The 13,679-nt window shown below is 48.4% G+C and overlaps 1 protein-coding gene across 2 annotated transcripts in view; it reads left to right on the forward strand.

Moving 5' to 3' along the window:
* CLSTN2 (calsyntenin 2) overlaps positions 1–13,679 on the forward strand; it is a 614,269-nt gene that overhangs the window by 497,478 nt on the left and 103,112 nt on the right. For both annotated transcript variants that reach the window (XM_040480332.1, XM_040480333.1), the window contains one exon: positions 4,397–4,582. In XM_040480332.1, the coding sequence (XP_040336266.1) occupies positions 4,397–4,582 (186 nt within the window). The remainder of the gene's footprint in view (positions 1–4,396; positions 4,583–13,679) is intronic.

A 13,679-nucleotide genomic window follows, 5' to 3' on the forward strand; every position in this document is an offset into this window, starting at 1 on the left:
ATTATATATATAATATATATGTATATATAATATATGTATTATATATAAATATATAATATATATGTATATATAATATATAAAATATACATTCTATAGATAGATCTGTCTATATCTGTATATCTATATCTATGTCTATATCTTTATCTATCTATCAGTATAAATCAAACATTCAAAAATGAATCTGTAAAAATTACACTTGCTCTCCGTCCTGGCAAATCCTCAGAATCATGGCTGAGCTGCTGCAAAAGAGCTGCATGGCCTTGGGCAAGTCATACCAGCTGTCAACCATGGCTTTCTCATCTGCACAATTAAGTTACTAATCACTGGGCTGTTGGGAGAACCAAACAAAAGAATAGATGTAGAAGTGCTTAGCACCTTGTAGGTGCTTAATAATTGTACGTCCTTTTAGTTCCTGCAATAAGTGCTATTGAATAAATGATAATTTAGCAATAATGTATCTATTGAACATAACCCTTGTGTTTGGTGCTGAAACGAGTCTGCATTTAGTCCCTCCCAAATCCTGGGTAGTAGACACCACTTTCACCTAAGAGGAAGCTGAGGCTCAGAGAAGGTAAACATTTTGCAGGAAGGAGTAAGGGTGGGGTTTGAACTCAGGCACACTGAATTTAGTCATAGTCTTAACCATCTTGCTATCCGACCTCCAGGAAATGAGGATGAATAGACATTTCATGTGACAGAGGCTGAATTTGATGATTTGCCTTTTGCTCTCTCATTCCCCATCCCAAATTCCTTCTTGGAAAATGAAAGATGTTTGTGCGAGCTGCCCACTCTCTCAAGGACACTACACTCAGAAAGCTTCATCGATTTCTTTTATTATATGGTTGCAAATTTGCCTGCTCCTCGTAAACCCTCAAAAGCAAGCCTCATGAGGTCACCAAAGCAGCTGCAGATGTGATGTTCCCAACTGTCTTTCGTACCTGATTTCTTCCCAAAGAGGAAATTTCACCCCTGCCAGGGGATGGGGAGAGGAATGAACCCTCTACTCGGCCTGTGCCTCCACTCACCTTCCCTTCAATATTTATTTGCTTCTTTATTTTCATTCCTTCTAAAAAGGACCTGAGGTAGAATGTCTCATCAAAGATAACCACCAGGGGCGCCTGGGTGGCTCAGTTGGTTAAGCGTCCAACTTCAGCTCAGGTCACGATCTCACGGTCCGCGAGTTCGAGCCCCGCGTCAGGCTCTGGGCTGACAGCTCGGAGCCTGGAGCCCGTTTCAGATTCTGTGTCTCCCTCTCTCTCTGCCCCTCCCCCGTTCATGCTCTGTCTCTCTCTGTCTCAAAAATAAATAAACGTTAAAAAAAAATTAAAAAAAAAAAAGATCACCACCAAAATATCTAGATAGCTGCAGCGCCCCCAGAGTAAAGGGAATCAATGCCATGGATGGCTTGGGCTTCTCCAATGAAGAGACTTCCAGAAGGAGGCAATGTGGGAGGAGCTTCTACCAGCAGAAGTAGCAGAACCTCAAAAACTGGTCCCTGAGACTCACACCAAGGCCTGCTACACAAAACCATTTTCTCCATCTTTCTAGCTGCATCTCTAAAGAAAGGGAGGATCCAGGGAAAGAGGGCTGAGGCAGGGAAGGGAAAAAGGCCTCCTCCTCCTTGATGCCATTTCTTGTTATCAGGAGGGAGACTGTTCCATCATCAGTTCTGGCCCAGCTTCCTGCCTGAGAAGAAAACGAAAACAAACAAACAAAAATGAACACGTTAGGGGCTGCTGTCAGGCTAGGTGGTTCTGTAGGACTGAGGTCGGGGTCAACCAGGGCAGTACCGGCGACGGGGCAGATAGGCCACAAGTTCTTTCTGTGGCTCAAGAAAGGCTGCCACGGCTGCAGTCACGGCGAGGTATCTGTGGCTCCCCAGGTCCACCCTGCGCTGTGACCTCGATGTAGAGTCATCAAAAATAAACATAGCAATCCCTGCCTTTAAGGAGCATCCAGGTGCTGGGGGAGGCAAGCACACAACTGAATCCTACAGGATTCATTCACACTTTCTACCAACATCGAGTGAGCATCTACTCTGTGCCAGGCACCGGGCATGGAGCGTGAGGGGGACTCGGAGGAACCATGAAGCTTGGAGTCTAATGCTGTGTTGAAGGCTGAGGGTGCTGTGGAGCACAGAGGAGTGTATCTACCCAGACTAGAGAAAGTCAGAAAGGTTGCATGGAGTTAGCAAAACAGAAAGGGATAGAAAGGGAGCTCTCTATAGAAAAAAACAGCATGATCAACTGCACAGAGGCATGAAACATTGTACCTAAGACTCAAGGCTTGTCAGGTGTGGACTGCTTCTGACAGCTCTGTGACCTTCAGATGCATCTGACAGGACTTCCTGTCCTCCAGTGGCTCATCTTAATTGAACTTGGGGCCTCTGGAGCATGGCTCAGAGCAGCTCCATGATCTCATCCTCCAGGAGGTGATGGGCTAGGCCAGACACAGTTCCTGGGGGCTCTGAGGAAAAGCATGCAATCAGGTACATTCTGTTTCGCATGAAGTCCCTATCCAAATATCCTCCCGTGGTAAGTTCCTGGTGACCAGCCTCACAACCCTGTGTGCAGTCTCTGTTCACGGCACACTCTGAGAAAATCAGACCTAAACTCAGATTCCATGGTTATCCGGAATGGAATGCAGGGGACACCTGTCCCCTTGGACTGAACATCTCCTTCCTTTCCTGCATGCCATACACACTTGAAGCCCTCAGTCCTCCCTCCAAATCCACACTTGAGATCCGTGCAATGATTGTGTCCTATTTTATTGATGAGGTGCCTGAGGCTTGGAGACCTTCATTAACCTGCCCAAGAACTTCCTGACCAGGCAGAGTCAAACCAAGATCACTGGGGCATCTGCTTCCGACCTGCTTGTCTGAGTCTTCCCACATACGTTCATCCTTGACATACAGACCTCAGCTCAAACCAGAATTCTCTCCATCTAAAGAGTCTCTCTCTGTCACGACTTTTCCTTTTATAACAGTCACCCTCTCAGATAGAATAGCACAACCCTCCCCCCAACCCTCACCCCTCACCCCAGCTCCACAAGGCAGGGACCTTTCCTGACTCCACTGCTGCATCCCTGATGCTCCAAACAGAGCCTAGGACGTGGAAACCCTGAACAAACGCATGCTCAGTGAACAAAGGCATCTGGCCCCTCCCCTGGAATTGCTAAAGATGGCAGACAGTGGCCCACTGGGCACTTGTGAAGAACACTGACCCATTCAGGCCAGGCTTTCTCAGTTTCTCACAGGTGAGCGCAGGCAATGTCATAGCTTTTTATTTCTGCTTCAGCAAAAGGATACCTTCTAGCAAGGTTCTGTGTGACAAACATTTGCGATTCATAAACTAATAGTATCCATAGGTCACATTCCTTGATTCTACCCACCCGTCTGGCTTAGGGTCGAACAGACCTCTCAGACATGTGTCCTCACAGAGCGTGGTACGCCTGCCATCGTCAGCAAGAACTGTTGCCGGTCAGTGTGAGCGTTGCCTGGACTCTGCTCTGACTTTCAATTGCTGCTTTTGCTGTTCCGGTCAATTCATGTGTACACTCTCTCTTGGTGTTTATTTTCGTTGATTGCTCTATTTCGTGTGGTGCCATTTTGATCGCGGTTTTGTTCCTCTCCAACACTTGATCACCTCCAAAATATTTTTCCTCTAAAAAGAAGTCATAAGACCATCAGCCCTCCTTAAGTGAGCCCCGGTCCTGAATGCTTGGGAAAGAATCCTCGCTCCCCACCTCATGACCCCAAGTAATCCTGAACTACTGTGCTCTCATATTTTGTGACAAGACATACGCATTCCTAAAAAGCACCCCGCTAGACAAAATGGGGAGCAGGGAGCGAGGGGCATAACACTCAGAAATGTCATCGGTGACAGATAAAAAGGGCACAAAGAAAAAAATATTAGCACAGTTTTACACACGTTAAAGGGTTCAGAAATATATTAGTACTACAATAAGCACGGCACTTCCCCTTGAAAAGACCTGGTGTTTGTATGTAGAGAGGACGGGGGAGGGTGACAGTTGGGGCAGTACTGTGGCGGGGCGGACGCAGGGCTCTCTGGATGGGATGGAAATTTGCAACTGCCGGTGCAGGTGGATGTGGCTTATAACGCATAGTGGGCTGCGGCACCGAGAGGTGCTGGAGGTGTGTCCACGGGCATGTTTTGTGCATTCCTCCCTGGCTCAGCTCAGCTGGCTACCGTTTTCTGCATTCGCCTAGTGTTTCTCCAGTAGGAGATTTTGCCTAGGCAAATGTGAAATTCCCATTATCCTCAAGTCATTCCCTAAGATGTCAATTGCATTGGAACAAATTCACATTTTCAAAGACACGTGTTCCATCAGAACTGGCCGTACCTGATTGCCTTTAATGTTTTCTTCGTTTATTCAGACTGGACCAAGAGGATTGAGTATCAGCCTGGCTCGGGGAGCGTGCCGCTTTTCCCCAGCATCCACCTGGAGACGTGCGACGGGGCCGTGTCCTCCATCCAGATCACCACGGAGCTACAGACCAATTACATCGGCAAGGGCTGCGACCGGGAGACCTACTCTGAGAGATCCCTTCAGAAATTGTGTGGTGGGTAAAAATGATATACAAAGCATATCTTATATTATGAAAGAATTAGCCCCTGCCCACCGCATTGGCGTATATACCTCCTGGATGATTATTAAGTTTACTTACTATGATTAGGGGTTCAGATGGCACAGGTCTGGGCACTGGGCACACCTGTCCAGGTCCCACCATTTACCAACTGTGTGGCTGTGGGCAAGGCATGGGACAAAGCCTCCTCTCTTCATCAGCAATTAATGACACAATGCACTTAAGACAACCTACCGTGGAGCCTGAAGAAACACGGGCTCTGTTCCACTGTGTTGATTTTAAAGAGGCACCTGATCAGGGGCCAGGGTGAAGGGTGGTGTCTTATCACTCGGGGAGCGGTCGGTTTCCTCTCCCAAGGGACCCCCTCATAATTTGCAGAGCCCAGGCTAAGTGAGAATGTGGGGCTCTTGTTCAGAAACTCGTAAGAATTTTAAGGCTGCAACAGCAAAGCATTAAACCAAGCCAGGGACCCAGGCCAAGCATGGGACCTATGTGACAGCTTAGGTGGCATGCCAGTAAAGCCATCCTGGCCGCCCACACCAGAGAAGAAGAGCTGGCGTGGGGGCGGAGGTGGCCCAGGTGAAGGTGTCCCGGTGTGACAGAAAGGACCCACTGCCTCTGTGAGGTGAAGCCACAGGAAAGGAGCTGCCGAGAGCAAGGAAGCGAGACTGATGAAGGTGCTGCACAAGGAAACCACTTTACCGAGCAGTGACTTTGTGCACCTGTTAGGCTCTTCACATGCATCGCTTGATGTAACTCTCTCATCTTCAGTGCGAGGAGGCTGTTATTCATCCGGTTCTAAAGATGGGAAAGTTGAGGCCCAGAGAGGAAAAATGGCTTGCTCACGATCCCAGTTAGAAGGTGACAGAGACAGAATTTGAAGGTGGTTCTACCTGAATGAAGGCTGTTTAGCTCAATATCTGAGGAGACAGGCCAGGCCTTGGGAGCTAAAATGTAAATCTCTTCAGTCAGCCTGTGGAGTGCTCATTACAGTGGGAATGGTCCCATGTGCTTGGTAAACCAGACCGTTGATGTGTTGATGGGCCTTGGGGTGAGGTGGGCGACATATATTTCGTTTGTCTCGTGTTCTCACCAAGAATATTCAGGAACTCCCATTTGATTCCCCAGCTGTGCTGCGGGGAGCTTAGAAAAGAGCTTGCTCTTAGACTAGACCTATATTTGGGGGTAACTATATCTCCCCAAAAGGAAAAGGACCCTCCTGGATACAATGCAGGCTGCCATCCACTCCTGGTGACCCCTCCACTACTATTGCTGGGACAGTTTCCCTCCCTCAACATTGCTGTGCACACACACACACATGCACTCATGTGTGCGTGCACACACACACACACACACACACACACATATACACACACACGTCTTCACCCACCCTGCTCTTGCCCAAAGAACCAGGTGCAAATTTTAGAAGTGAATGTGGAATGGACCCTCTTTAGGCTATGTCCCATTTATCATGTCACCAGGCTGTCAGGAAGGCCTGTGGGAATGGGGCTTCTCCAGAACAATGCAGTAGGCTGGGGAGAACATCACAACTTCAATATTCCAGACAGCTCCTGCAAAAATGGATGGAAGGGGCCCACAGTATTCAGCAAACTGCCTCCAGCCCACGTGCAGAGAAGCCATCTCAGACATCTTACTCTGAATGAATATGCCCTTTCGCTCCCCATGCACCTGGATTATAAGTCAACTCGACCTGTGCCACGGTGGGTTACAGTCATTTCCTAAACCCCTCCAGGTTAGAAGGAGATGATGGAATCAGGTTGTTAAAGATCAGATGGGCCCAAGGGCACGCACTTGTGATTTGATTTTGAATGTTGCTGGGGAGAGCAAGAAGGATTTTCTCAGGGAAGAAAGTTTAGAGCAAAATTGCATCTGGTTGTTAACACAGCTTATTCCTTCTGGGCTGCCAGCCTCGCCTTGCAGGAGGCACGTTCATTCAATGAGGAGAGCAGGTTTCCCCCAAGATGTGAGCTTACCTGGTTCCAGGAGCAACCCTTTATTGGGGGAGCGGCGGGGGGGAGTCTGGGTGTCTTTCTGGTGACCTCCCCGGTAGTGCCGCCCACTGCCCTATGGGGACTCTGTCCGAGTAACAGGATGGGTAGGAACACTCTTGCCTCCATGTTAGGAGTCTGAATCTTGAATTCCATGGAGGGAGAGCTCTGGAAAAAAAGGCAGAAGCAAATGAGTGAAACCCAGATGCGCATCTGCTGCTAGAGTCAGCTTTGGAGAAGTCAGCTCATGGGACCCCATGCTCTTCTTTCCCAACTGCAAGGGAAATGCAGGCTGGGTCACATATAAAACAGAGTCTGGGTTATCATTCCTGCTCCTGTGGGCATCTTAGGTTCTGGGGACAAGCTTCCGTGTGTTTTCAGTGGATGGTAGACAAGTTGCTTGCAGGCTCTCCCAACTAAGGAGCAGCCATGATACTTTCAGCCTCAGCAGTCATGCATTTTTCATCTTCCAAATCTTTATTGGTTTTGGATGGAAACAGGGAGACCAATTAGGATGTTATTGCCATGGTCTAAGCAAGAGATAATGAGTTCCTAACCAGGGGAGTGGCAGTAGGGATGCCTTTAAGACAGCTTTAGGAGGCAAAATCAGCAAGCTAACCAATGATTGATCAGCTGTCAGTGAGAAAGAAGAAATTAAGACGATTCTAGCATAAGCCTCTAAGTGGACAAGGGTGCCACCAGCCAGAACCAGGAATCCAGGCAAGAGTAGATTTAGGGGGACTCTGAGGTCAGGTGCCTGTGGAACATCCAGATGTGGGTGTCCAATGCTAGCCTGAGTCTGGACGCTCCTACGGCCCGGCCTCCACCCAGCAGATCCATTGTCAGAGCCAGTTTTTTCCTGATGTTGCACCTCTTCTTGGCCAGGACACCTCCTCTGACCCCGTGCCTAGCTGGCTCTCATCCCTAAATCTTAGTTCATTTTTCTTCCCACTAGAATCTCTCCCCTTTTCGTCGTCCCAAACCTTTCCCTTCAGTCAATATTCTTCTGCCCACTGTACACCAGGGAGGCTGTCCTAGGGGTGCTTCCTGGGTTCCTTTGAGTTCAGGCAGGGGTGTCTCCATGGAGGGGCATCTTGCATGTCTGGTCATTGCCCACCTGCCTCCTCCACCTGTGATGCCAGCTCCATTAGGAGCTGTGATAGAATCCTGGTCAAGGGGAAATCTGACAGTAGCTAGCTCAAAGCCAATTGTCAGCAAGTATCTGACAGGTGCAGTAAAAACAAAGGTGTCCCCTTCAGCTTGTAGAACACAGCCTAAGATGATCCCCCACTAGCCTTGCTTTACATAAAGCCAGGCTTCTTGACGAAGTTGGGCAAACTGCTTATCACTTGCTCTGAATTCAGAGATCAAGATGAAGGGCTCTGTCATCTCAATACCAGACTTTCCAGAAGTGAAGTGTCACAGGACTGCCTTGAGTATGAGATGCCCCATGAAGCCCTTAGGAAGACCTCTTGACCAAATTAAATTTGACATTAACATCAGCCCCAGGAAAGGCCCACGGCGCTGCCCCTAAGTCAGTACATATTACAGGACATAGAAAAGCGGTCTGTGATGCACATGCCTTTCCTAGCCCGGAGGCCAAAGGCTAGTCCTCCTCAGGATCACGAGGCTCCTGGCAGCTGGCCCACACCTCCACATATGTCACCTGAGTCAGCTGCTTTGTCTCTCGAGTCAAGAACTTTGAGGAGAGGCTCTGTTGCAGGAAAGGCCACAGGATGAGAGCATCCTATTAAATCAAGTGGTGATCTGTCAGAGCACTTCAGATCACCAGACATTAAGTTGTTCTCAGGGCTTATTCATTTGAGAGCCCAGGAGATTTTCATAGCTGATTCATTCATTCATTCCTTCATTCCGTCATTCGTGTTTTATTTAACAAATATTTGTTGAGTGTCCAAATGCTGAAACTCTTGAGGTTATGTAGAAGTTAATAAGACCGCTTAACAATTCAGTCTTCTGGGGAAGACATGTTAAAAAAAAAAAAAAAAAAAGTTAAGAGGCTCCTGAGTGGCTCAGTCGGTAAACGTCCGACTTAGGCTCAGGTCATGATCTCACAGCTTATGAGTTTAAGCCCGACGTCGGGCTCTGTGCTAACAACTCAGAGCCTGGGACCTGCTTTGGATTCTGTGTCTCCCTCTTTCTTGCCCCTCCTCCATTCATAATCTGTCTCTCTTTCCTTCAGAAATAAACATTAAAAAACATTTTCTTGGAAAAGAAAACGTTAAGATCGTCTTCTACTATACCATTGATGCTTAACAGAGCTGTTCTCATTCATAATCATGGTCAGAGGCTTTTGTACCCCAAGAATAGCTCAGCTACAGGAAGCTATTGTCAGTTTCTCCAAGATGCCTTTAAAAGGCTGAGCTTCTAGGGGGTGAGTGTCAGAACCCTAGATGTAGCCAGTACTTCCATTCTCAGAGAGCAGCAGTGGGCCTACTGCTTAAAGGAAAATCGGTACACACCTACTGGAAATCAGATTAAAGGGCAAAGGGCCGACTCATAGATGATAGTGAGTGGGGAGCTTCTCCATGGATATGCTGATTTCTTTGGCATCATTTAAACAGCTGTCTTACAGCAGCCCTCCCATGTTGGGTGTAAGGATTTTACCTGTAGTGGCCTTGCACAAGCTGGTCAGCAACTGAGTCTCTATGGCCCCGCTTCAGGAGCCTGGCTGACCGCCCCTCTTCCAGGGCCCAGTTTGCTTCACCTGGAGATCCAAGTTCCCAATGGCAAGGCCTTGCAGGAACCCTTCTTGTCTGGGATCCCAAAGGTGGAATGACACTCTGAGTAGGGACAAGAGCGTGTGAGCTCCTGAAAGGACATCAGAAAGTCTTCCCAACATGTCCGTGTCGAAGGCCTCCGGAAGAAGAACTGGGAATCATAGGCTCTGATGTCGGTCACTTATGTGGATAATCAGGATCGCAGGTTATACACCAGCCACCAGTGACTGTAAAATCATATTGGCTATTGTTATTTTATTGGTGTTTATTATTGGCATATTATTATTTTATAACAAAGGTTTATTTATCATCTCTACCACATGTCCTTCTTGGGTTGACTGTGGCTCTCTTCCACACGGCCTCCCACTGGGATCTAGGCTAACAGGTAGCCTTTATCTAGAGCACTGTTGATCTCATGACGCACGGAAAAGATGTGGAGAGCCATGAACTGTCTCTTAAGGCTTCTGCCCTGAGAGAACACATCACTTGCACTCACATGTTGTTGGTCAGAACAGGTCACATGGCTCTGTGACATCAGTGGGGCAGAGAAGCATGTTGGGAACAGGGTGCATTCGACCACCACACAGTCCTAGTATAGCATTTGTCAAGAGGGCCTCCCTGTCCTCCCCTGAGACTGTGCCACTGACCTGTTCTACCCACCAACGGTAAAAGATCTTCTACTGGGTCCCAAAAGGTAGGACCAACTTCTGTTTGGTTCGTTCCTGGCTTCTCGTCACAGTGCCTGGCGTAACCTAGACATTGCATGAATATTTATTGAAATAGTATGGAGTTGATATTGCAATTGGAAGAGCATGCCACAGAATGAGGCCTGCGTATTAAAAAAAAAAAAAAAGTTGACTTATTTTGAGAGAGAATGAGTGGGGGAGGGACAGAGAGAGAGAGAGAGAGAGAGAAAGGGAGAGAGAGAAAATCCCAAGCAGGCTCTACACTGCCAGCACAGAGCCTGATGTGGGACTCAAACCCATGAACCATGAGATCATGACCTGAACTGAAATCAAGAGTCCGACACTGAACTGACTGAGCCACCCAGGTGCCCCAGAATGAGGCCTGTGTCTTTGATTACAATGATTCCTCGACCCTGAGACCCTCCACTTATTCCTGCCCTGTGGCAGACCCCGAGGAGGCATGACCTGAGGCTCCATGTCAATTACCATTGCCACAGGCCCAGCTTGAGGTGCTAAGAACACTCTGCCCTCACCAAAGTCATCCAGAGCAGAATGCAAACCCTGCAATTAAGAAGTTCAGGGCCCCTGGGCTCCATTTTTGCTTTCACAGCACAGTGTGTCCTGAAATCTATCTCATTCATACATCTTTATCTAATTGCTGGCTCAGAGAGGCTTCCCCATTCTACGCCTTGGGGACCTTGACTCACACCTCAACTCTGGTTCCAAGTCCACCACACTTAACCTGCAACTGCTGTGCACCGAAACAGTGTGGACTCTAAGCAGCCGGGTGGGTCCCAGGGGCCTTCACAGAGGATTCCCAAAGAGCTCCTTAAATACACCCTGATTCCAGATGATGCGGCACCATCTTTGCAAGTGACGCGTCCTGTTTACCCACAGCTTTCCCTGAGATCCCTTGAGGAGAGGAGAGAGAGAGAGGAACTTTGGGAGAAAGTAAGTCTCTCTTAGTTTGTTTAAGTGCGCCGAGAAATGAAATACAAGCTGTTGAGTTTGGGGAAGTCTGCACCATCTGGTTACTTACAGCTTGATGCTTTCTGGTAGGCAACATCTGTGGGTTAGGCAGGGTGGCCCTGCCACTCCCCTTGCCATGGAATCTGGGAAGCCTACATCAATGGCCTTACCAGGGCACATGCTGTCTTCACCCTGACTCTCTGTGGACAGCCACCTGTGTAGGAGGGTGGGATCCCAGGGGCCTATGCTGTGTGCTTGGCAAGACACCATGCTGCATGGTAGAATGAACATTAGCTGGGCCTGCCTCTAGCTAGCTGTGTGGCTCTGTGACCTTGGTCAAGTCATTTCCCTTCTCTGGGCTTTGATTTCTGTTTATAAAATGTAGCACAGGTTACAAGATCTCCCTCCAGGTTCATTGAGGCGGTGCAGTGGGGAGCCTGGGCTTTGGAGCTGCAAAGCCCTGGTGATGGGCCCACTCAGTAGCTGGTTGTGATCCTGGGCTTACTGAGCCTCAGGTTCTTACCTGAGACTGGAATCATAATAGTATTCACCATGTAGATGAATGATTAAGCAAAAGCATTGTAGTACTTAATTCAGGTCTGGTGCTCAGTGCCCAAACCAGTCCTTAGGAAAATAAATAATAGTGGTATGGTGCAAAGCTGGCATTGGCAGCTACCAGGCACACATGTTCGCACTGGTTCTGCTAGACTGCACTGGATTCACTGGCCTGAGCTGGAAGTCTAGGAGCCCAGAGCACTCAGCCTGCATCTCTCTGGCCACCTGGAATTTCGAGAACTGACACAATCTCTGAGAGTGCCCCGTCACGGGGCCGTCTCCACACTGGACAAATCCTGGTCTCAGAGCCAACTCACCTGTAGGTCCAAGAAGCAGTTGCCATGTCGCATTATTCTGAGGGTTCTAAGAAAATGAAATTGCTGGGGCGCCTGGGTGGCGCAGTCGGTTAAGCGTCCGACTTCAGCCAGGTCACGATCTCATGGTCCGTGAGTTCGAGCCCCGCGTCGGGCTCTGGGCTGATGGCTCAGAGCCTGGAGCCTGTTTCTGATTCTGTGTCTCCCTCTCTCTCTGCCCCTCCCCCGTTCATGCTCTGTCTCTCTCTGTCCCAAAAATAAATAAACGTTGAAAAAAATTAAAAAAAAAAAAAAAAGAAAATGAAATTGCTCCAAAAGACCGCGTATCTCCCACTCCCCAACCACCCTCAAATCTCTGCCTGCTACCACCCATATAGATTTCTTTCTGATACCTTTGGAGGCTGATAACCCTTAAGGCTTTGTTAGGCATATTACTGTGAACCAACTTAGCAGAGAAATAAAATGCATACCAGACAAGGCTTCAGGGACCTTAGATAAGAACAAGGAAATATTGGGGCTCCTGGGTGGCTCAGTCGGTTGAGCATCCGACTTCGGCTCAGGTCATGATCTTACAGTTTGTGGGTTCGAGCCCCGCATCAAGCTCTGTGCTGACAGCTTGCTCAGAGCCTGCAGCCTGCTTCAGATTCTGTGTCTCCTTCTCTCTCTCTGCCCCTCCCCGGCTCATGCTCTGTCTCTGTCTCTCAAAAATAAATAAATGTTAAAAAAAAAAATTTTTTTTTAAAAAGAACAAGTAAATATTGATGAGAGGTGTGGGGACAGACATAAGGCTGAATGGGCAGGCTTACCTGGGCATTGGATAGATGGCCAGAAGTATCTCATGGAGGCCCTGGGTGGGAAGAAGGGCAGTTATAAACATTAAATGAGTGTCTATTAATGGCACTGTGTATCAGGCATGGTACCAACCCCAAAACCCTAGGAAATACACATGTAAATAATGCAGTCAATACTGCCCACACTTTCTCCTTGATAAGCAGAAGCCGCAGGGTGATCATGGATTGGCAGACAGGAACCTCCCACCCTCTCAGACTCTGTGGTTCCTGGAGGCCTCTCCTAGGGTGAGTCTGTCACCCTAAACAAAGCTTCTGGCTCTAAGGATACCTATTTTTCACATAGCATAACTTTCAGTTGCAAACCAACAGGTGCTCAACTCTAGACTTGATCATCTGTTCTAAGGCTAGAGGGAAAACTGACTGCTTGAACCTTTCCCAAGAAGTATATTGGTTTCTAATATGGCACCTTCCTGAAAGGTTCTCAAAGGTCATTTTAACTATAGGAGATGTTGGTGGTAGCTGACTTTGGAACCCAATCCCTAGGTGAGACGAGATTCTGATATACAGAATTCAGATGTCCAGTGACCTCTGACAAAGATACAGTAATGCACAAAACCACTGTCCATTAAGCCCGTCAGCTTTTATGACTGACTGGTTGGAGCCATCCTGGGAGAGCACTGGCTTCCTGCACCATGCACACCTTATTCCCTGACAGTATCAGGAAGCCCCCGATCCTTATCCTTCCCTAAAGAGCTGAGCCCTGCTCCTGTGTGGGACATAAAGATGCAGAGAGCTCTGCTGGCAACTTTTGAGCTTCAATGGGAAGCCGGTGGACACCCAAGGGTTCTCCCAGCGGAGGCATCCAGTCTTCTCTGCCAGGCTGGCCACCCCTGCCCCCCTCAGCTCCGCCCTCCACAAAGCTGTTGGTGTGAATTTCCTAAGACATAAATCTACCTGGGACACTCCCACTGCTTCAGGCTTAGTCTTCGTGCATTACCCTGGAATCATAGC

Source organism: Herpailurus yagouaroundi, unplaced genomic scaffold (assembly GCF_014898765.1).
Source record: "Herpailurus yagouaroundi ecotype Mexico unplaced genomic scaffold, PumYag 159, whole genome shotgun sequence".
NCBI classification, from domain to species: domain Eukaryota; kingdom Metazoa; phylum Chordata; class Mammalia; order Carnivora; family Felidae; genus Herpailurus; species Herpailurus yagouaroundi.